Source organism: Nicotiana tabacum, chromosome 18 (genome assembly GCF_000715075.1).
Source record: "Nicotiana tabacum cultivar K326 chromosome 18, ASM71507v2, whole genome shotgun sequence".
Lineage (NCBI taxonomy): Eukaryota > Viridiplantae > Streptophyta > Magnoliopsida > Solanales > Solanaceae > Nicotiana > Nicotiana tabacum.
Window position 1 is genome coordinate 11,730,093 of NC_134097.1, and position 24,869 is coordinate 11,754,961.

At 38.9% G+C, this 24,869-nt stretch overlaps 1 protein-coding gene across 1 annotated transcript; it reads left to right on the top strand.

Moving 5' to 3' along the window:
• The first annotated feature begins 18,595 nt into the window (after nucleotides 1-18,595).
• Nucleotides 18,596-19,676, top strand: LOC142172415 (uncharacterized). The gene is made up of 2 exons (XM_075236024.1): nucleotides 18,596-18,727; nucleotides 19,152-19,676. Exons 1-2 carry the CDS (start codon nucleotides 18,596-18,598, stop codon nucleotides 19,674-19,676), a joined length of 657 nt encoding a protein of 218 aa, XP_075092125.1.
• Nucleotides 19,677-24,869: the final 5,193 nt, after the last annotated feature.

Sequence of the window (24,869 nt, forward strand, 5' to 3'; positions counted from 1 at the left end):
GCCTGTTGGCAGGTACATTATGTTTTGACTTATGGGTGCATTTCCGTAAGATGATGGAGTATGAGTTACGTGTCAGCCATTTGAGTAGCGGTGTTGAAATTAGATATGAAAATTCTGGTATTCATGAGGTTCAGAGATGGGATGTTCTCGTTGGCAGACTATTCCTTTATTGCGAGCTGTGAAGAAATGTTGAGGATTGGATCACTGATAGTAGGTGTTATGGAAATGTTACTACAGACTTTTGGAAGGTTAATTTCATTTTTGGGGAGGATCAGAACTTGGTTTGGGGGTTATTTTGAGCCTAATGAAAATGTGTATTATGTATAGGATCGGATTTGTTTGTTTTTGCGCAGTTGTTACCGCATGTATATCATCGGGCGGAATGAATGTTATTCAAGCCTTGGTTTATGTTATATGTCTCTCTCTTATACTATGACGGTTTGTGAGGGTTACATGATTCTTCTCACGTATATTGTGATTCAGTTTATGACTTCATGGCACTATGGGCGAGGTGGCCTTTGTGATGTTGATTTGCTTATTGCACCATAGTTGTGCTTGTCCTTCTCAGTATCATTTGTTCCTAATAATTTTCCCACAATTATATGTTTGTGCACTCTTTTGTACTTGATGTTGATGCACATGTGATCAGTGAGCCCAAGTATTTTGGCTCGATGGGTATCCTATATGGATTGATATGATGGGATCGAGATGCACGCCACAATAGTACAGTGATGAAATGTAACTCCTTACTCCTATTTCGTGTATTTTTGCTTTCACCTTGTTGAAAATAGTTCATAGTGAAATGCAAAAAGTTTATTTGAGGTCAATTGGACGTTAATTAATAGGTTTCGGCATCGGTTGCAGAAGTTGATGTTTCAAAGTTTATTGATTTTGACTTTAGGTGCTATTCCTCGTTTTGAGGTTGTTATGCGTGATTTGAAGCTTCGAGTAGATACGTTTTGTCATATAGAACTTGTTTGCAAAATTTGGCGCCATTTGGAGTTGATTTGATATGGTTCAGACGCTTGGTTGCGATTCTAGAAGTTCTTGAAGTTTAGTTTGATCTTCATGCGTTTTGGCGTCTGATTCATGGTTTTAGAGGTTATTTTGATGATTTGATCGCGCGAGCAAGTTCGTGTTGTGTTTCTGGACCTGGCGCATGGTTGGTTTGGAGCCTCGGGGCTCGGGTGAGTTTCAGAATGATTCTTCATAAACTTTGATTTTTGGTACTGGTATCATCGCATTTGCTGTGTTTTGTTCGCAAATACGACAACCACAATTGCGAAGCAGCCATCGTATTTGCGAAGTCTGGGCTGCAGAAGAAAATTCGCATTTGCGAAATGCTGGTCTTTGCATTTGCGAAGTATTGTGTCGCAAATGCGACCTTCACAGGAAAACTTTTGGTTCGCATTTGCGATAAGATGTTCACATTTGCGGGGTTCTCATTTGCGAACCCCGTGTCGCAAATGCGACATCTGCGGCCTGTTAAATGCTGAGAATTCCGAGACTTAGCTTCATTTTGATATATTTTGAACCCTAGCTTCGATAAGAGGCGATTTTATGAAGGGATGTTCGTACCAAATCATTGAGTAAGTATCTTTAATCAACACTCAACTATATTTCATGATTTTATATAAGATTTAACATCAAATTCATGAGAAATCTAGGGAAAAATTTGGGGCTTTTGTCAAGTTTTGAAAAAAATGGAAATTTGTGATTTGAGAGTCGAATAGGACTCGGATTTGAAAACAAAATATATATATTTGTACTCGTGAGGCTATGGGTAGTCAAGACTTACCCTTGGACCCGGGGTTTGACCGGATGGGTCCGGGGTTTGACGTTTGTTGACTTTTTAGAAATTTAATAAAAATTATAGATTTATTAATTGAAATTGTTTTCTCTTGAATTGTGTGATGAATTCAAGTCGTCGTTGGATAGATTGAGCTGAGCGGAGGCGAATTTGTAGAGGAAAAAGGATAAATTGAGTGTTGAGATAGCCGAATGGAGGTAAGTGTCTTGCTTAACTTTGTTGAGGGAATTTTTCCTCCTATTTGACATTGTTTGCTACATGCAGGGGTGATACATATATGAGGTAACGAGCGTATATGTATGTACCATGGTTAATCATGCTTGGGGGTAGATTATGTTATATTTGTGTTTGTAGAATTACGAGACCTTCCTGCTTCATGCCTTACTTGACTCTTAGATACTAAGAATATAGTATTAAATGTTAGAAATCAAGACCTAGCTTATCATGACTTGAACAAAATTGACGAAATTCTGAGAATACGTTGATGTGTCTAATTCAGTCATCTCTGTGCATAATCATTAATACATTGTTACAGCCGATCTTCTTGAGATACTAGATTCTATACTTGTGTTGTTGATCATTTGGGAGATTTGTGAAAGTACTGGAATAATACGGTTCTTGAGGGTTTATTGAATCATCGTTAGCTTGGAAAGTTGTGATTGGGATTTGTTTGGAATATTCGTTTAAACACTCTGCTTGATGTTATTTGTGCTTCCTGCCTTGTTTGTCACATATATACACATGTTTGGTATGGACGAGTGTAAAGCACGAAGGGTGATGCCGTGCCATTGTTTATACATTGTCATGTGAGAGAGAGTGTAAAGCACAAAGGGTGATGTCGTGCCATATTATTTGAGAGTAAAAGCATGAAGGATGATGTCGTGCCATATTATTTAAGAGTAAAAACACGAAGGGTGATGTCGTACCATATTATTGAGAGTAAAAGCATGAAGGGTGATGCCGTGCCACATCATTTGAGAGTAAAAGCACGAAGGGTGATGTCGTGCCATTTCATTTATATTCTTATGCTTTTATATAAACGAGAGATCATGGCACGATGGGTGTTTCCGTGCAGGCGAGGATGAGGGACATGCATTATGTTATGATATCTGTTTTTCATGTATATGTTCACATCTTTATCTTGAGCGGTTATTGTCGTATTTATAGACCTCGAGGGACTTGTTGTGTTGTCCTGCTGTTATAATTACCTCTATGTCGTGTTTATTCTGTTGCATTTTAGTACAAAGCGTTTTTCTATGTTAGTCATTCATGCCTCTACTTGTTAACTTGTAAAGATCATGTGCTTCCTTCTTATTTGTTATATATGTACTTAGGCCTCCATCATGCTAGTTAATTGAAGTTGATATTCCTTGTTTTCCAATTGCTATCATTAATCACATGCTTTCCGCTTAGTTTTTTACTAATGCCCACATGTATATCCTCGTTCATTATTGCTACTTGCGTATTTACTACTTTGTAATTACTTGTATTGGTATTTCTATCATCTGGTTGGATCTGTTATACGTATATTGGGTAAGGATAGATAAAAGCACGAAGGGTGTTTCTGTGTAATTGACTTGATATCTAACTACATTCCTCATGCTATGAAAGTTATGAAGTGATTGTCGTGGTTTATCGGTTTCATTCTAAGGAAAGGATTGGTCGAGGTATTGTAAGATGCTAAATTGTGATCACTGCTAGTATTTGGTTATTGTTTACGTATTTGTTTCATGTATTCTTCTCTATTATATCATGGTATAGTTCTATTGATGATTTACGGTGCAGGTTTTATCAGGTCTTAAAGCACGAAGGGTGATGCCGTGCCATTGTTTATACATTGTCATGTTATGGAGAGTGTAAAGCACGAAGGGTGATGTCGTGCCATATTATTTGTGAGTAAAAGAATGAAGGGTGATGCCGTTCCATATTATTTGAAAGGAAAAGCACGAGGGGTGATGTCGTAACATATTATTGAGAGTAAAAGCACGAAGGGTGATGTCGTGCCCCATCATTTGAGAGTAAAAGCACGAAGGGTGATGTCGTGCCATGTCATTTATATTCTTATGCTTTTATATTATCAAGAGATCATGGCACATTAGGTGTTTCCGTGTATATGTTCACGTCTTTATCTTGAGCGGTTATTGTCGTATTTATAGACCTCGTGTTACTTGTTGTTATTGTCCTGTCCTTCCTCTCTATTTCAATCGTTGTTGTATTGTCCATATCTTCTACTTGCTTAATTTGCAAACACATGCCTATTTCCTGCTGTTATAATTACCTCCATGTCGTGTCTATTCTGTTGTATTTTAGTACAAGTCGTTTTTCAGTGTTAGTCATTCATGACTCTACTTGTTAACTTGTAAAGATCATGTGTTTCCTTCTTATTTGTTATATCTGTACTTAGGCCTCAATCATGCTAGTTAATTGAAGTTGATATTCCTTGTTTTCCAATTACTGTTATTACTAACATGCTTTCCGCCTAGTTTTTTTACTGTTACCCACATGTATATCCTCGTTCATTATTGCTACTTGGGTATTTCCTACTTTGTAATTCCTTTTATTGGTATTTCTATCATATGGTTAGTTTTGTGAAACGTATATTGGGTGAAGATGAGATAAAAGCACGAAGGGTGTTTCCGTGTTATTGACTTGATATCAAAGTACATTCCTCATGCTATGAAAGTTATGAAGTAGCTGTCGTGGTTTATCGGTTTTATTCCAAGGAAAGGATTGGTCAGGGTATTGTAAGATGCTAAATTATGATCACTGCTAGTATACAGTTATTGTTTGCGTATTCGTTTCATGTATTCTTCTCTATTATATCATGGTATAGTTCTATTGCTGATTTACGGTGCAGGTTTTATCACGTCTTAAAGCACGAAGGGTGATGCCGTGCCATTATTTATACATTGTCATGTGAGGGAGAGTGTAAAGCTCGAAGGGTGATGTTGTGCCATATTATTTGAGAGTAAAAGAACGAAGGGTGTTGTCGTGCCATATTATTTGAGAGTAAAAGCACGGAGGGTGATGTCGTACCATATTATTGAGAGTAAAAGTACGAAGAGTGATGTCGTGCCACATCATTTGAGTGTAAAAGCACGAAGGGTGATGTCGTACAATTTCATTTATATTCTTATGCTTTTATATTATCGAGAGATCATGGCACGATAGTTGTTTCCATGCAGGCGAGGACGAGGGACATGCATTATGTTATGATATCTGTTTTCCATGTATATGTTCATGTCTTTATCTTGAGCTGTTATTGTCGTATTTATAGACCTTGCGTGAGTTGTTGTTATTGTCCTATCCTTGCTCTCTATTTCAATCGTTGTTGTGTTGTCCATATCTTCTACTTGCTTAATTTGCAAACACATGCCTATTTCCTACTGTTACAGTTACCTCCATGTCTTGTCTATTCTATTGCATTTTAGTACATGCCGTTTTTCTATGTTAGTCATTCATGCCTCTACTTATTAACTTGTAGAGATCATGTGCTTTTTCTTCTTATTTGTTATATATGTACTTAGGCCTCCATCATGCTAGTTAATTGAAGTTTATATTCCTTGTTTTCCAATTGCTGTCATTACTCGCATGCTTTCCGCCTAGTGTTTTACTGTTGCCCACATGTATATCCTCGTTCATTATTGCTACTTGCATATTTCCTACTTTTTATTGGTATTTCTATCCTCTGGTTGGTTTTGTTATACGTATATTAGGTGCGGATGAGATAAAAGCATGAAGCGTGTTTCCGTGTAATTGACTTGATATCTAAGTACATTCCTCATGCTATGAAAGTTATGATGTGATTGTCGTGGTTTATCGGTTTCATTCCAAGGAAAGGATTGGTCGAGGTATTGTAAGATGCTAAATTGTGATCACTGCTAGTATTCGTTTCATGTATTCTTCTCTATTATATCGTGGTATAGTTCTATTATTGATTTGCGGTGCAGGTTTTATCAGTGCGTATCTTTAAACTAAAAAGCCTCGTCACTACTTCGACGAGGTTTGACAAGATACTTACCAGTACATGGGGTGAGTTGTACTGATACTACACTTCTGCCTCTTGCGTGCAGATATTTGGAGCGGAACTGCTGGTGATGTCGGATGCTGACTTTGAAGATGCTCGTACATTCCGGATATAGCTGCCACTTGTCCTTGGTAGCTTAGATTTTGGTAATCTGTTTATGTAAATTTCAAACAGATCGTGTAATTATTTGTACCAGCTTTGTACATTCCAAGTCTTAGAAGCTCATGAGTCGTACTACCAGTTCTTAGGTCAATTTGTAAATATTCAGATACTTTTTCACTATTTCCCTATAATCTCATTTGGAATGCATTTTCTGTTATTTGGCTTATCTAAAGGACTGAGTTAAGTGCCATCACGACTTGTGATTTTTTGGTCGTCACACCAGGCAACAAGCCAAGGGACGCCTGGCTCCAGGCGAGGAAGAGTTCGCGCCCAGTCTGGCCTCACGAGGTTTTTGGCGCGCTCCAGTCCTGGCCTCGGGAGGTCAGGCACCCAGTTGCCCCAGTTCGCAAATCAATTATTTACTACTTTATTTTGGACTTGTAGACTTCGACCCTAGCCTATAAATAATTCCTAAACGTGATTAGTGAAGGATTGGATGTTTTTGAGAGGGGGATTCGACTTTGGAGAGCAAGGAGCAACTGTGGAGGCCGAAGTTCATTGTTTCATCTTTCTTCTGCTATAACCTTAGTAACTTTTATGTTTCTTTGGATTATATGTGGTTTAGTTAACGTGTCCATATGGAGCTAAGCTTCACGTTCTAGGGTTATGGTTCTTTTATAATTATGTTGTTTGGATATTGATTTTGATTTATTGATTATTCATATTTCTTTATTAATTCCATCTTGCGCTTAATTATTTGATTGTTTGATCATCAAGTGAATACTATCTACGAATCTAGAATTGAACTCGAAAGTGAGAATTCTAGATTGCATATATGATTGAGTAGAGCAAATTCTTGAACCTGAGATGGAGGAATGGATTTGCAGTTAGGATAGACATAAGCTAATTGCCTTGCTTAGTTATTATACGGGAATTATGAATGCATTCTTGTTGATTCTAACTCTATAGACATATAGGCGTTAGGTTACTTTGAATAGGTGCGTAAGAACACGACAAATTCTTATGAGCAATATTAATCCCGTCAACCAACAAACCAGATAAATTAATTAGTTAATACAGTAGGATTGCTAGATTGTCCATGACCTTAGATCATTTTCATCACATGATAACATAAAAATTCACTCTTCCTTTGTTTAGAATTTACTACGTCCTATTTGTTTTTCTTTATTTTAGTTAGTTTAAATTCAAAATACTTTTAGGTTTAATTCTTGTTTAGATAACTAGGATAGTCTAATTTAGTTAATAGTTGATAACAAGTCATCGTGGGTTCGACATCCGACTTTTAATCACTTTATTAATTGACGACCTTGTATACTTGTGTCACGCACCAATTTCACCTATAGGTCGTGATGGCGCCGGCAAGCCAACTAATAAATTAAACATATAGCGATAAAATTTAAATCCAAGAAAAATAATAAGACACCAAATTCTACCAATGTGTGTGCCAAGATCTGGTGTCACAAGTGTATGAGCATCTAGTAGATTATACAAAACTCCAAATACTATCTAAAATAAAAATAGACAAATTAAAAATACAAGAAGAGGCATTGGTAGATGCAGGACGGCTCAGAAAGGCAGCTCATCACTACGCCCCTGGATAACGAGGATGTACGATAATAGGTCCTCCACTAGTATCTGTCTCAGATCCTGCACAAAAAGTACAGCAAGTGTAGCATGAGTACGTAAACAACGTGTACCCAGTAAGTATCAAGCCTAATCTCGAAGTGGTAGAGACGAGATGACCGACTTTGACACTCACTAAGGGTCAACAATAATAAATGGAATAAATTATAATTATTCAAATCAGCATGATTCACAGAGTTAACAATAATTTTATTCAATTAGCAGAAATAATTAAAATCTTTCAAATGTAACAATTTCCAGTCTATTAATTAAGTCCTTCAATTTCAATAACATTTCAATGGAACAAATAGCTTTACAAGCTGCAATAAACTGTCCAAGTATCGTATTATTATTATTATTATTAAGCACGATTTTTGCCGGTCGTACGACACGATCCAGAGTGTCGTGTACACTGCCGAGGGACGTGCGGCACGATCCATAGATGCATCTATCCTGCCGAGGCATTCGGCTCGGTCAACAAGAAAGGAGGACATTTTCTTATGTGCCTCCGGAAGGAGAGTATATTTATTATAAGATAAATTCGGGAGGAAAAATAATTTCTCTTAACAATTAATTAATTTAAACAGAAAATCAAGTATATGAGATTTCCATCCTTTAATATTTTTAGCTAACAATTCACAATATATATATACCAAGTAATATTAATTAAACAAGGAATACAATTTATACAAGTAATTCATGCTTTGAGTTTAGGACTAGCCGGACTTTAGCATTAATAGTAGCAACGCACGGACTCTCATCACCTCGTGTGTACGTAGCCCCCCACAATTAGCAACAATTAAAACTTTTATTACCTATGGAGTAATTTTCCCCCTCACAAGATTAGACAAGAGACTCACCTCATCTTGCTCCAATTTAATCCACTAGTCGGCCTTTTTCTCAATTATCCAACTTCGATTGGCGCGAATCTAACAAAAAATAATTCGATACAATTACTAAAATTTATAGGAATCAATTCTATAAGAAAATACTACATTTTCAATAAAAATCCCGAAATTAATTAAAATTTTCGACCGTGGGGCCCGCATCTCAGAATCCGGCGAAAGTTACTAAATCCGATAATTCATTCAATTACGAGTCTAACCATAGAAGTTTCACTCAAATTCGACTCCGAATCGATATCAAAATCTCAAAAATTCGTTTCTATGAGATTTCTAAAAATTTTCCAAATTTCAATCTCAAAACACTAACTAAAAGGTGAACACAATGATATATTTATGTATATAGACTACATCCGAGTTGGAATCACTTACCCCAATATTTTTCCTTGAAACTCTGTCAAAAGTCGCCTCTGCTCAAGCTCAAGTTCGTCAAAAATGACAAATGGGACGAAATTCCCTCCTTTATAGATCTACCCAGGCAGCCTTCGGAACTAGGCCTCGATCGTGACTTCAATCATGGCCCTCGAGCCTGGGCCTTCGATCATGGCCCTCAAGCCTGGCATCAATCATGACATTGAGCCTGGGCCTTCGATCATGACCCTCGAGCATGGCATCGATCATGGCCCTCGATATGGGCTCGATATCTGGGCTCGATCTTGAGCCTCGTCCCTGGATTCGACCCTGGCCGTCGACCCTGAACTCGATATCTGGGCTCGATCACAACCTAGAATTTTCAGCAGAAGAAAAAAATTACAGCAGCTTTTTAAGTCTAACGTTTGATCCGTTAACCATCCGAAACTCACCCGAGACCCTCGGGACCGCAACCAATTATACCAACAAGTCCTAAAATATCATACGAACTTATTTGAAATCTCAAATTACATAAAACGATGCTAAAATCACGAATCATGCTCCAATTCAAGCTTAATGAAACTTAGAATTTTTAACTTTTACATTCGATGCCGAAACCTATCAAATCAAGTCTGATTGATCTCAAATTTTGCACACAAGTCATAAATGACATAATGGAGCTATGAAAATTTTCGGAACTGAAGTCCGACTCCGATATGAAAAAGTCAACTCCCCGATCAAACTTCCAAACTTAAATTTCTATTTTAGCCATTTCAAGCCTAAGTTAACTACGGACTTCCAAATAAAATTCCAAACACGCTCCTAAGTCCAAAATCACCATACGGAGCTGTTGAAATCGTCAAAATTCTATTCCATGGTCGTTTTCTCAAAATGTTGACCGAAGTCAAACTTGGCCTTTAAAGCCAATTTAAGGAACCAAGTGTTCCGATTTCAACCCAAACACATCCAAATCCCGAACCAACCATCCCCGCAAGTCATAAATCATTAAAAGCACATACGAAAAGTTTTATTTTAGGGAACGGGGTTCTAAAAGTCAAAATGACCGGTTGGGTCATTACAACTTGCGTGTGCATTTGGCCGTAACACTAATAGATAAAATGGAAGTTTATTTAAAGCTTTACCTCTTCTGTGCATATTTACAATATAATGCACCACAAATCAGGAAAATAAATGTGCATTTTTATCCCTTGTCAATCGTAATTTAATCTACAATATTTAGGTTTTAAATTTCTCCATATCCTTGTGTATAATGTCCTCATATCTAAGAACCGACCAATGAAGTAGCTAGCAAGTATTCTTACCCTTTGCTTCTTTTCCGTAAATCACTAAGTTAAACCTCCGTCGTCTTGTTTGTAATAATGACGAGAGAATTGAACCATACGACTAACAACCCTTATCTTTGGACAATCGAGCATCGAAACGACAATCTCAGCATCCATGCAAATTTGCCAGGGGATAATTGTTTCTTCCCACGTCGAGTCCAAAACGTGCACCTTAATTACCATCACATATGATGGATTTTATAATCGCTCATTTCAACTATCATATAGCCAATAGTTATATCTTGACATAGAGAACAAAGAGACATGGTCTTACAAATTAAATCAAATGCTTGTATTTTCACATGTTCCTCTCCACTAGATATGATGCGAGGTATCGAACTTATGGCCTCATCAATCCTTCAAGAAAATGAAAGTCTAAGAAGATTCCTAATCGCTGTGGACATTAATCCGTCGTATTTCTCAAGCATTTTGAATCCTTACTAAGATTATCACGAGAAAGCAAGCAAGAATGAGGTCGAGTTGAATGTTGATAGAGCAAGTTGTGAACTTACCTTTACTAGAAGAGACTGAGTTTGCCTATTCCTACATCGAGGCATGTGGTTGAAGCATGAAGAAAGTGAAGGTGGAGAATTTGAATATGAAGGTGAATATGATTGAAAAGTATAACATATGTTTTGATAAGTTGAGTTCAGAAGGTATTATTGAAATTACTTGCATGCCATGTGATATTTAGCATAATTTTCTATATTTTGATAGTAGTTTAACCTCATTCTCAAGTGTTCTTGAATAATTTAGTGGTTAAAACTCACCAAAATTGTGCCTAATTGATGGTCTTTGGTTAATAGGGAGTTGAAAGAAGAATTGAAGGAATTTTTGGTGTTTTGGGACGAAAATCTGCTCAAATTGAAGAAAAAGACAAAGTGCAAAAATAGCACATTTCCCTCTAATGTGTGCTCAGTGTGCGCTCATCTGGACAAGATCAAATGCAGAGCGCATGGTGCACGCGCAGCGCGAGCCTGGCGCACAAACAAGAATTTCTGGGCGAAAATTACAAGGATATTTTGGTCTTTGGAGCAAATTTTACACGATATAAAAGCTTATTTTCGCCTCTCTAGCCGGATCTCGGCGGGGAAAGAAGAGAACACTACTTTCGAAGCAAGTAAGAGCTTGGAAGAGTCTAAAAATCATCCTAATCGAAGATTTCAAGAGTTTCTCTCAATATTTCTTATTTTCATTTATTATGGAGATTGTTTTGAGAATAGTTATTATATTTTTTTTAGTATAAACATGAGTAGCTAAATTCCCTAGCTATTGTATTGATGAACCCATTGTTGGGCAGGTTTGAGTAAATATTCCCGAGTCGTTCATACTTATTCTATTTGTTTGGCTGCGATTTTAATGAATTCAATTGTTTGAGCTTGCAATTGTTTATGCCCTATTTCTTGTTATTCTTGGGAAAGATTGACAAGGTCGGGTCAGTCAAATAACAGTACTTCGGGCTGAATTAAGGAATTACTTAGCCTGATTTAGAATCGTTATGGGGGCATCATGATTCGACTGTGACCTAGAATTGGACAAGTTTATTATCTTGATTATTTTGGGAAAAATAGTTCAAGAATGGTGTCATTAGTAGTTAGGAAACTCTAGCGAACAACTTTAGGTCCAAGGTTGATAGAATAATGTCAAACAAAGCTTCAGGATTTCACTCAGAGTTAGCCCGGCAATTGGGGGATTCTCTACCTTAGGCCTTTTTATCATCTACAACTTTCTTAAGTTATTCTCGACTTCTAGTTTAGTATGTTGTTAGTTAGTCGAATCTAATTCATTAGTTAATAGCCACAAAAATCCAAGTATATTTGTCCCTCTTTATTCAACTTAGATTATTTAGTAATCGAGTCAATTAGAACACTTCATAGCTCCCTGCGGGATTCGACCTCGACTTATAGTTGGGTAAATTTTATTGCATACGACAATAGCATATCTCTTATCAAGGTGTATTTTGGACGCCATCAATTTTGGCGTCGTTACCGGGGAGCTAACAGTTTAAGTTTTAGTTGATAAAATAAAATTGTTAAGTGTTTAAAGTTGATTTTTTTTATTTATTTCGATTTCATTCCTAACAGTTAATCTCGGTGTGTAGGTGTATGCCTAGAAATCCCTCGAAGACCGGTGAACTTTTTGAATCTTTTTCGGAACCTGAGCGAGCATTCAGGACATTAAATAGTGAAAAAAATAAAAACAAGCAATCACTGAGACAACAAGATCAACTTGAACTTGGAATCGAAATGGGCAACAATTTAAATAATAACAATAAAATCAACAACAACCTTAATCCAGGTGTTGTTCCTCTCGTGCCAGAAGCCACTTTATATGACTAGGCTCAGCCCACAGCTGATAACTTGGCAACAACAATTGCAGTCCCACAGATACAAGCCGAGAGCTTTCAGATTACCAATAATATATTGCACTTATTGCAAAACAAGGGAATGTTCTCAGGAAAGGAATTTGAAGACCCACAACAATACTTGAGAAACTTTTTGTCAATATGTGTTACTCAGAGGCAGCCAAATGTGACACCAGAAGCAATTGCTCTTCTTCCCATTCTCAATAACAGGTGAAGCACAAATTTGGCCGAATTCACTCCCCATCAATTCCATTACTACTTGGGACGAAATAGTCAAATAATTTATGAATAAATTTTTCCCACCAAATAAGACGGCACACAATTCGTGTCTTTATTTGGCCATTTTGTACTGTAAATCAAACAACTCATGGAGAAAAAAAAGGCACAAGATTGAAAAAAGATATCTGGAAAAAAAAAGATAGATAGCTAGGTCTGGAAAATTCTCTATCTAGAATTTTTTCTCTCAAATTTTCGCCATCACTGTAGCAGTAAACAGTGCCAAACAGTACCGTGAACAGTGACTTCGTTATTGTTCATCGCGGACAAGCTGGAGCTTTAGGCTTCAATGGCCACAATGGCCGACGACCAGCCATCTTTTTCGGCTGGTCTGCCCTCCCCCAGCATTGCACAACAACATACAACAACTAACTCCAACCCAGCTCCTCTAGATTACTCTAAGATTTTGAAACCAAATTCTTTAAATCCTCCAGCGATGGCTACTGCTGCAGCTTCAATTTAACCCATTCCACTGCGACCAACAGTGTATTTGAATGGCCAACCAGTGGTTAAATTCACAGAGGCATAGGTAGATCGAATGAACGTGATTGAAGGCCTCCAATATGTTGTCGTTGGTAAGCTTTCATATGGATCTCCGGAGATTCACGAGCTTCGCCGAATAATTCCAACTCAATGTGGTATCAAAGGTGAGTGTAATATCGAATTCCTTAGAGATCGTCATGTGTTAATTAGATTAATTCTATGGCAAGACTTCCTCAATTTCACATCGAAAAGTACGTACTACATCAAATCCAAAGATGGGTACGAATACCAATTGCGTACTCTTATCTACGATGCAAAATTTAAAGCAGGTGAAGAAACTCCGATGGCAATGGCGTGGATTTCTTTTCCTGGATTGCTGCCTACATTTTTTGTAAAGAAAACTCTGTTTTCTTTGGCTATAGCTATGGTAAGGCCAGTGTGTCTTGACGCGGCAACTACAGACAAAACTAGGCCGAGTTGCGCAAGAGTAAAAGTTCTTGTCAATTTGTTGGCCGAACTACCTAAAAAGGTGCGATTGGATATTGATGATGAAGCTACTGGTGGTATTTGAACAGAATGGGTGAGAATTCAGTATGACATGCTACCAAAATATTGTAAGGAGTGTAAACTACAAGGACATGATGAAATTGAATGTTGGTGTTTGCACCCCGAGCTTATTGAGAATCGAAGCAACGAGAACAGGAATGATCTTGCTGAGTCGAACAACTGGAATACTGCTGCTGATGAACAAGAAAAAATCAAAAATCACACTACCCGTTTAATGATTCTCATGAGTGGAAAAGTAGTTAGGAACGTAGGTGAACAGTGGAAGGAAGTACGGGATAATCGGGGAACCGACAAAAATAACAAAACCCAGGTACAAGGGCAAACTGGCAATGCAATCGTGCCAGTGAATGCTGGTGTACAGCAGGTGCACACCACTAATAATTTTCACTGGTGGAGGTCGAAGAAGATCAGACAAACAAGGTTCAAGCAAGGAATAAATTTGCAGTATTAGAGAAGGAACAAAGTGATATAAACGGGAATAACCAACTGGTTTTGGTGGGGGGAAAAACCAGTCTTCAGTTCTAAAGATGGTCCTACTCCTTCTGGGATTCAGTCCACAATCAACTGGGTTCATAGAAGGTTTGGGACTAGCAAAGAGGAGCTAAAACAACTCAATGGGACCACAAACCAATCTTGTCATGAGATTCCATCTCAAACATTTAAAGATTCTGGGTAGATTGAGGATCTTGATGAGGTAAACTCTACAAAGGTCTTATGGAACGATGCAGTTGAGGTTAAGGATGATCAGCTAGGCAAAACTAAGACAACAGAAGACAAGGTGAAGAAGGACAACAATCCAAGCTCACATGGCGATAGGCTGGCGATGCCAGGGCTAAAGCCAGGCTCACTAGGCGTTAGGCTGGCGGTGTCAGGCCTAAAGCCAGGCTCCCTAGGCGTTAGGCTGGAGACGCCAGGCCTAAAGCCAGGCTGCCCAGGCGTTAGGCTAGCGACGCCAGGCCTAAAGCCAGGCTCCCCAAGCGTTACGCTAGCGACGCCAGGCTAAAGCCGGGTTGACCTGATGAGGAAGCTACAGTAAACCCTAACCTTAGTGCAACTGGAGAGATTTTGGCCTATGTAGATGGTATTCCGGTGTATGCATCAGAGAACAAACTTGAGGGAGATGTTGATGTGAAAATTAGGGATAATATAGTGGGTTCAGACCAAATTTCAGGCAATGGGAAGGGTGGTGATCTCACTAGAACAGTGCTTTTAGAGCAGACTGCTACAGTAACTCCTGGGCTAGGCAGTGTCGATGAGCTACAATTCAAGGAGTATGAATATGCTGATAAGCGGGCAATTGTTCCAAGAGCATATGGGGAAATAAAGGAAGTGCTTATGGAATCTGGCACTGATCAAATTATGCAGCTACATCTTAATGTTCCACTTAAGACTCCTCTACAACATTTACATGATTTAGTTACACACAATGTGACACCAATTGATGAAGACTTATTGAGACAAAATCCAATGGAGGATGAAGGAGATGATGAATCAACTGCAGAAAACTTCAAACAAGTGGCTAGGGAAGGGGATTTATCACCCACAACTAGTGCTAAAGGAGGTAAAAAAAACTAAGAAGAATCAGAGTAAAGATCCACCACAACCTTCAAGAATAATGCCCAGGAGGGCAGCTTCTCTATCTAAATGATGATGATCAAAATATTAATATGGAACATAAGGTCAGTGAATACACAATCATCCTTTCCTAGGGTTATCAACATGAATAGGGAGCATAATTTTTATGTAGTTGCATTGATGAGCCTTTTCAAAAGAAGGAACTCTATTGATAGATATAAAAGGAGGTTGAATATGGAGACTGCTTATGCAAATATTAATGGGCAAATATGGTTGTTCTTTGATGCAGTGGTGGAATGGGAATTAGTGGAGGATACTGAGCAACATGTGACTGTGAGAGTGTTTCACCATGACCTGGGGTATCACATGATGATGACATTTGTTTATACAAAATATTCAACAATGGAGAGGTTGGATTTGTGGGATCACTTGTATTACTTAGCAAGTGATATGGAATTACCATGGTTGGTAGGAGGGGATTTCAATGTGATATTGCATGAAGATGAGAAAATACGGGGACTTCCAGTACACCCTCCTAAATATGAGAATTTTGCATTTTGTGTAAACTCTTGTGGTTTGTTTGAGCAAGGGTACAAAGGAAGTCCATTCACATGGTGGAATGGGAGATCCAATGCTGAATGTATATTCAAAAGATTGGATAAGATTTTTGTGAATTTGCCATTTCAGAACATTTTTCCAACTATTGAATTTGAGCATCTAATCAGAACTAGATCAGATCATGCACCATTGCTAATGATATGTGGGGTACCGACAATCAATTTTGTCAAGCCTTTCAGATTCTTGAACTTTTGGACAAAGCATGCTACATTTATAGATGTGGTGAGGCAGAATTGGTAAGCTGATTTCATAGGGGATTCGTTTTTGATGTTCAACCAGAATATCAAGAGGGTGAAGGCAGCACTCTCAAAATGGAGTAGGGAAACATTTGGTGATATCTTCAAGCAATTGGCTATTTTGGAGGACATTGTTAGGGTGAAGGAGATGTTGTTTGAAGAAGAGCCTACAACTGAGAATAGGATTGTGCTTCAAAAGGCTCAATCTGAATTGAAGCAATACTTGAGTATTGAGGAGCAGTATTGGAAGCAAAAAGCTGGGATGACTTGGTTTACTGAAGGAGATAATAATACAAGTTTATTTCACAATCATGTCAATGGAAAAAGAAAGAAATTGCAACTGAAGAGGATAAAAAGTGGCAGTGGGGTATGGATTAAAGACCATGAGCAATTGGCTACAGCTGCAGTGGACTTCTATCAAAAACAATTCACAAATGAAGGTGATTCTTCTAAATTTTCCTTGCTCAATAATGTACCTTCAATGGTCACTATGGATCCGAATTTGGAACTTAGTAGATTGCCAATAATTGAAGAAGTAAGGGCAGCAGTTTTTGAGCTTAGTGGGGAGAGTGCTAGTGGTCCTGATGGATTCACTAGCCTATTTTATCAAACATGCTGGGATGTTATTGGTGCTGATATACACAACATGGTGCTACACTTCTATGGAGGAGCCGCATTGCCTAAATCCATCACTCACACCAATCTAGTGTTGCTGCCCAAGAAACCTAGAGTTGAGACCTTCTCTGACTTAAGACCTATTAGTTTGAGCAACTTCATTAATAAGGTCTTGTCTAGGGTGTTACATGACAGATTGGAGAGTTATTTGCCATCTCTAATAACTCCTAATCAATCCGGATTTGTAAAGGGTAGGAGTATATTTGAGAATATATTATTGACTCAAGAAATTGTCACTGACATAAGGTTAAGGGTAAAGCCAGTTAATGTGGTGATCAAGCTTGATATGGCTAAGGCGTATGATAGGGTTTCATGGAAGTACTTATTGCATGTGCTAAGGAAGATGGGATTTTCTGAACACTTCATCAACATGGTATGGAACTTGATGTCAAATAACTGGTATTCAGTATTGGTGAATGGGCAGTCCTCAGGGTTCTTTAGGTCGACAAGGGGTGTGAAACAAGGGGATCCCCTATCTCCAGCATTGTTCATTCTGTCAGCTGAGGTACTTTCCAGGTCTTTGAATAAGCTCTTTGAAGACAAGTCATTTGTGGGGTTTGGAATTCCTAAGTGATCTGATCCTTTAAACCACTAGGCATATGCTGATGATACGATAATCTTTGCATCTGCTCATCCTCCCTCTTTGAGCAAGATTATGGTAGTGTTGGGGAACTATGAGAAGATATCAGGTCAGATAATCAAAAAAGATAAGAGTTCATACTACATGCATTCAAAGGTTGCTAATGGATTGTTTCAGGTAGTTGGAGCTATTACAGGATTTGCAAGAGGTAAATTCCCCTTCACATATCTAGGGCGTCCTATTTTTTACACTAGAATGAGGAAGGGCTATTATGAGGATCTTATCAAGAAGGTGAAGGCTAAATTGCATTCATGGAAAGGAAAGTTACTGTCATTTGGAGGAAAAGCAACACTCATCTCTAATGTGTTGCATAGTATGCCAGTTCACATGTTATCAGTCCTTGATCCACCAAACAACATCCTGGGGAATCTACATAAGACTTTTGCTAGGTTCTTTTGGAGCACAAAGTAAGAAGGGAGAAGCAGACACTGGGCTTCATGGCAAAAAAATTTCTTCCTAAAGAGGAAGGGGGCCTAGGTTTTAGGTCCTTACATGATGTCTCAAGGGCACTATTTGCTAAACTATGGTGGAGGTTTAGGACCACAAAATCTTTGTGGTCTAATTTCATGTGAAATAAGTATTGTAAGAAGGATCTACCAACAGTGGTGCATTTTAGGGAAGGGTCTCATATTTGGAGATAAATGTTGAATGCTAGGGAAGAAGTAGAACATGAGATCGTATGGGAATTGAAGAGTGGAACAAATAATATTTGGCATGAAAATTGGACTGGATTGGATGCACTTTATCACGTATTACCTGAAGACTTTCCAATCAATGAAGATCTTCAGGAGGTGGCAGAACTGCGGCAAGGGGAAGCATGAGATGATCAGCTGCTGATCAAACATTCAATGAGGAAATTGCAGAACATATAAGGCTAAATGTGCATTATGAAGGCAGTAAGGGATATTGGGATAGGCCATACTGGATGCCAACTCCTTCAGCAAGTTCAGTGTTAGCAGTGCTTGGCAAATATTAAGGCATATGACTGATGTTAATCAGAAATTCAAGTTAATGTGGATTAAAGGTTTGCCATTCAAGATATCCTTCTTCTTGTGGAGATTATGGAGGCAGAAAATAGCCGCCGATGACATGTGGAGGAGGCAAGGGCAAATGGTGATGTCTAGGTGTTGGTGTTGTCAGAAGCCCCAATAGGAATCCACTGAGCATATATTTGTCACAAGTCCTACTGCCTCTAAGGTATGGAACTTGTTCATGGGGGCTGTTGGAATTTCGGTTGATTCAATTGAAGTAGATTATAAGGCATTGGTGGTATGCTTAGTGTTGTCCAAAATTAAAGTCACTATTTCAAGAAGCACCAGCTATCATCACTTGGGAGTTTTGGAAGAGAAGAAATGCAGGTAAACATGGTGGTTCAGTGTCCACAAATAGGGTGATTCATGAGATAAATAGGACATTGCATCAACTGGCAAGGGTGAGGTATGCTTGGATCCCTAATATTCCATTGTTATGGCCAGACATAATTCAATACTTTGAAGGATATAAACCTATATTGATCACTACAAGAGTAACATGGCAGCTTCCTTTTCATGGTTGGTACAAATATAATATTGATGGAGCTTCAAAGGGCAATCCTGGACCTAGCTCCCTAGGCTTTTATGTGAGGGATGATGAAGGTGATATGGTGTATGCTAGGGCAGTAGACCTGGGAGTGACAACTAATGTGGTAGCTGAAGCTAAGGCTATTCTTCAAGGGTTGGAATACAGTGTGGAGCATGATCTTCACCCTCTCATATTAGAGACTGATTCATTGGTGATGAAGAAGGCGATAGAAGGGGAATGGGATCCTCCTTGGGTAATTGCACAGGGTGTAAAGAAAACTATAGAGATGAAAGACAACTTCAATGTGATCTTTCAACATGTGTTCAGAGAAGGCAACTCACTGGCGGATTTTATAGCTAATATTGTGTTCTCTTTTGCAGGTACATTTGAGTTTCATTCATTCTCTGAATTGCCTAGTGCAGGGAGGAGGTTGATCAATATAGACAAATCCCAATCACCTAACCTTAGGGATAGGATAGCAAAGAGAAGAACCCCAGACTGATGGCTTCAATGGATTGGACTCTGCACAAACCTGCATGTTTCTTTGTCTCATTTAGTATGCTATTAAGGTACTTTCCAATGGTATTACCATGGTCCCATGCTCATTCTGGGGGTGCTTTGATAGTGTACATAAAAAATGCGATAAGCAGGTGTGAGTTGGTACAATTTATCCTACTTCTGATATGTCTAAATGCTAAGAAAAATGATGAATCCATTATATGGTATTTTTGGAGATTGTTGAATCATTTCTCAGTGGTATTAGCATGCTTTCATGCTCAATTTGAGGATGGTTTAGCAATATCTAGAATGATGTCTACATTAAAGGTTCTAGTAGGGAAGGATCTGAGCTTACAAGATCAAAAAAAAGGCACAATTTCAACGCATGGCCTTTGCCTTGCAAAGCCTGCTTAAAGCCCAGCTCATTCCTGGCTTTTGCCTTGCAAAGACGTCCTAAAGCCTGGCTTTTGCCCTGCAAAGCCTGCCTAAAGCCAGCTCAGGCATGGCTTTTGCCTTGCAAAGCCTGCCTAAAGCCAGCTCAAGCCAGGCTTTTGCCTTGCAAAGCCTACCTAAATCCAGGCTCCTCTTCTACACATTAATTTTGATGAGTGAGGACATGATTAATACTTGGAAAAAATCAGTCCACTGCATATGGAGATCATATTGTAGCTATACTTGGAAGACTATGCTGGTTTCAACTCTGTGGTGGAGATGTTTGGAATTCATTGGACAGTATACCCTGGCGCCTGGTGAGAGCTTGATAGGTGCTGCTTGGTATTTGCCAATGACAATTAGATTCACATACACTAATAGGAGAAGGAAGAATTCAACTTATCATGTTGTAATAGCTAGTTCATTAGATTTTAGCTTTTCTATCTTTTTAATAGCTAGTAGCTTCATGCAACTTCTATTTTGGTTTGGACATCTTGTAAGATTTGGACCTATTTTGGGATTTTATATATATATTATCCACTAGGCAAGTGTTGTCGAGTGGTATAGTTGCTTAAAAAAAGTAGGTTGATGAGATCCTACAATTCAAGCAAAAGCCAATGGAAAACTTACAGGAGACATGGGAAAGGTTCAAGGGGGCGCTAGTAAATGTCCACATCAGAGGTTTTATATGGGGCTCGCTGACAGTTTAAAGGCTAATGTTGATGCTTCAGCTGGGGGAGAATTTCTGAGCAAATCATTTACTGAAGCAAGACAACTTCTGGATAAGATGGGTCAAAATTCAGGCTGGCAGACTCGAGATGCACCAATCACTCCTATAATTCATTCAGTAGCACTTGATCTGAATAACACTAATGCTAAAAATATTGCTACTCTTATGACACAGATGAGTCTCTTGACTAAGAAGATCGATGAGATAGGCACAAAGTAGGTCCATATAGTGGATACAACAAATGGGGGATTATGCACGCCATATGTTAATCAACCACATATTTGCTCGTAGAGAGGTGAACATGAATCTCAGGGTATAGTGAGGATATGAATTATGTGTCTAACTACAATGGAGGACATAGACAAAATGGACAACAATCTTGGAGACCAGCCCATCAACAAATGCAATGGAACAATTCAGGCAATGTCAGACCCCAAGGTCAAGTGGTACCACATCAGAGACCACCAGGTTACAATATGTAACAACAAATAGCATATTCATAACAGCAACTGTAACGACCCGATCGATATTTTTGAGCTCTAGCATGCCGTTCAGAGGTTTGAGGACCCTAGTAGCTTCACTTAATGTATTATGACTTGTACGTATGGTCAGAATTGGATTTCAGGAAGTTCAGAGTAGATTCGGATGGAAAATTCTAATTTCCGAAGCTTTAAGTTGGGAGAATTGATTAAGGTTTGACTTTTGAGAAAACGAACTCGGAATCAAGATTTGAAGGTTCCAGCAGGTTCATATGATGACTTTGGACTTGGGCGTGTGTTCGGGTTGAGTATCGGGTCGTCCTGGAGTATTGTGGCCCTTATTATGGAAGGTTGGCACTTTGAAGGTCTAAGAATTTCTTAAGTTTGGTTTAAGGTGGAACTTGGTGTTATCAATGTCTGTTTGGGATTCCGGGCCTTGGAATAGGTTCATATTGTTATTTATGACTTGTGCGCAAAGTTTGGCATCATTCCAGAATGTTTTGGTATGGTTGTTTGTCGAAGTTTGAAAGTTTGAAAGTTAAAGAAGGATAACGATCATCGATTCGTAGTTCCGATGTCATTTTATGTGATTTGAAGGCTCGACAAAGTCCGTATGGTATTTTAGGACTTGTTGGTAGGTTTGGTTGAGGTCCTGGGGGCCTCAGGTGGGTTCTAGATGGTTAATGGATCGATTTTTGGACTTAAGGAGAAGCTGGAAAATCCGGTTGTTGGTGTAACCGCTTTTGCGGAATATTCATCGCAAAAGTGAGGAAGTGGACCACAAAAGCGGCTGGAAGTGAACTGGGCAGAAGCCACATGTGTGAAGGATTTCCCGTACTTGCGAGATCACAGATACAACCGTTAGTGCGCAGAAGCGGAGGTTGGCCAAGAAGGCCTGAGCCGCGGAAAAGAAGGCGCAAGTGCGCGAGCACAGAAGCGGAAGCGCGGGTACGCTACTTGGGGCGCAGAAGCGAGGGTTGTTGGGTTGTGCTAAAGTCGCACCTGCGATGGATTATCTGCAGGTGCGGAGCGGCAGAAGCGGCTACTATTCCAGAGGTGCGAAGGTCGGGCTGGGCAGTGTGTTCTTTTAAAATGGGGGTTTGGCCCATTTTCATCTCATTTCGTCCATGGAAGCCAATTTTGGAGCACTTTTGGAGTGACATATTCGTCAACTATAACGTGGTAAATGATTTCTTCACATTGTGAGTTAAATATATGGTTTTTTATATGGATTCAAGCATGAAAATTGGTAGAAATTTTTAGATTTGAAAGAAACTTAGAAATTGGTATTTTTGGATTTTTACAACGAAATTGGACATGGAATTTGGAATAAATTATATATTTGAGTTCATGGTGTTATGAGTAATGATTATCTTCAAAGGTTTCCGGAATCCGGGCATGTGGGCTCGAGGGGTAACTTTATCGACTTTTCGAGCAAAATTGGGAATTTGTTTAAAATGATTTACTACGAGTATCAGAGTATATTTTTATAGGTTTACATAATTGTTTGACTAGTTTTAGAGCGACGGGCATCGGTTTGAGGTGTTAGAGAGGCTTTGGTGCCAGTTATGGAACTTAGGAGCGAGGTAAGTCTCCTATCAAACTCTATGAGGGGCAAACTACCCCTAGGTGATGTATTTGATATGTGTTACTTGATGCGGGGGCTACGTACGCATGAGGTGATGAGAGTCCACACGTAGCTAGATTCATGTTATTGTCTGGGTAGATCTAGGTTCACACCATGCTATACTTGTACTATAGGGGTTATCTTTGCTCGTTTAATTCCTTTATTTCGCATTAAGACTTGAGACTAGACTTGCGTGGAGTGATAGACTTGCCATTGTAAAGATTTGACGGGCTTCATGATTAGCCGTGGAATAATTATACTCTCCTTAAGAATTTCTCCCACGTTGTGCATCTTCATCAAAAAGCATCATTAAAGTTTATAACTCACACGTTTATTCGTGAGTGGGGTCAAGGACCTATCAAAGCTTCTTATTCTAATGGGATCGGGCCGTTCTCCTCGGTAGGGTAATATATACATCTATGGTTCGTTCCATTCGACCCTCGGCAGTGCGCATACTTTTATGGGATCGGGTCATTCGCCTCGGCAGAATTATGTACCACACTCTTATGGGAGCTGGTCGTTTTCGCCTCGGTAATATAATAGATGTATCTATGGTTATGTACCAGATTATGATGGGATCGGGTCGTACACCTCGGCATTTCTATAAAATACCCCTATGGAATCGTGTGTAATATTTTGTCAAGATGCCCATGGACCTGGGAATTTTCCTGATTTTAATTATGGCAATCTATCTGGTGAGGTCCATTATATATATATATATATATATATATATATATATATATATATATATATATATATATATTCCGATTGAGGAGGTAACTGTTAATCGAGAGTTTGAGTTGCGGTCGAGAGGAGGATTGTACTACGTATTTACACTTGTTTATTTTGCTTGTTTACTCTGCCCCATATTTGTTTACTTCTTATTGTAACTGTCTTATTGGACCACTAGGAAATGTCGATGTCGACCCCTCGTCACTACTTTTCTAGGATTAGGCTAGATACTTACTGGGTACGAGTTGATTTACGTACTCATGCTACACTTGCTGCATATTTTGTGTAGGTACATATATGTCCGGTGGTCTTTTGGGCGCATAGGCCCGGCTATTGCGGGGACTACGGTGAGCTGCATTCCATGTTACGATCCGCAGCATACAGAGTCTGCAATATAGTTATTTACCTTCTTGTGTCTAGTTTGTATTCCAGACAGATGTTGTAATTTATCATATTTCCTAGTTAATGCTCATACACTTGTGACACCGGGTTTTGGGGGATCCTACTGGATGTTTGGTATTGTAGTTCACATAATTATTATTATTTCTCCCTGTAAATTCTATTTCATACTATTTAATTAATGTAAATTATGATTTCAAAAGTAATAAAATGAGCAATTAAGTGGATCAATCACCGTTGGCTTACCGGAAGGCGACGTTAGGCGCCATCACGACTTGTAGTGGAATTTGGGTCGTGACATCTTGGTATCAGAGTGTTAGATTCACTTAGGTCTCACGAGTCATGAGCAAGTCTTGTGGATCGGTACGGAGTCGTCTGTACTTATCTTCGAGTGGCTACAGGACTGTTAGGAGCACTTCCCTTCTTGATTCCTCATCGTGCGATTTGATTCCTTTGAGGCTCATGCCTTTATATCCTTCCTACTCATTCTTATACGAATGCCAGCGCTAGTGTCAATTGGGCATCGAGGAGTTGTAGTGGTACTACAGACGTCAGGCAGGATGTTTCTCTCTACGCATTCGAGCAAGTTATTATTGTCTTCTTGCGGAAAAATGTTTTGTCATTTCGGCTTAGTAGTTGTATTTTTGTTGGTTTCGAGACTGCACGCAGATTGCGGTAATGTTCAGACGTTGTTATTGCACATTGTTGGTGTAATGATAGGGTGTTTGTCTATGTGTCAAGGCAGTGAATGACTTGAAAGGAAGATTTCTCGATACATGATTTAGGGGTTCAACATTT

Excerpts from the sequence above, each read along its gene's own strand:
- LOC142172415 (XM_075236024.1), top strand. The coding sequence starts at position 18,596 with ATGACTGATGTTAATCAGAAATTCAAGTTAATGTGGATTAAAGGTTTG. Across the intron at positions 18,728-19,151 it reads GGAGGAGGCAAGGGCAAATG|CTTCCTTTTCATGGTTGGTA; the intron begins GTGATGTCTAGG and ends GTAACATGGCAG.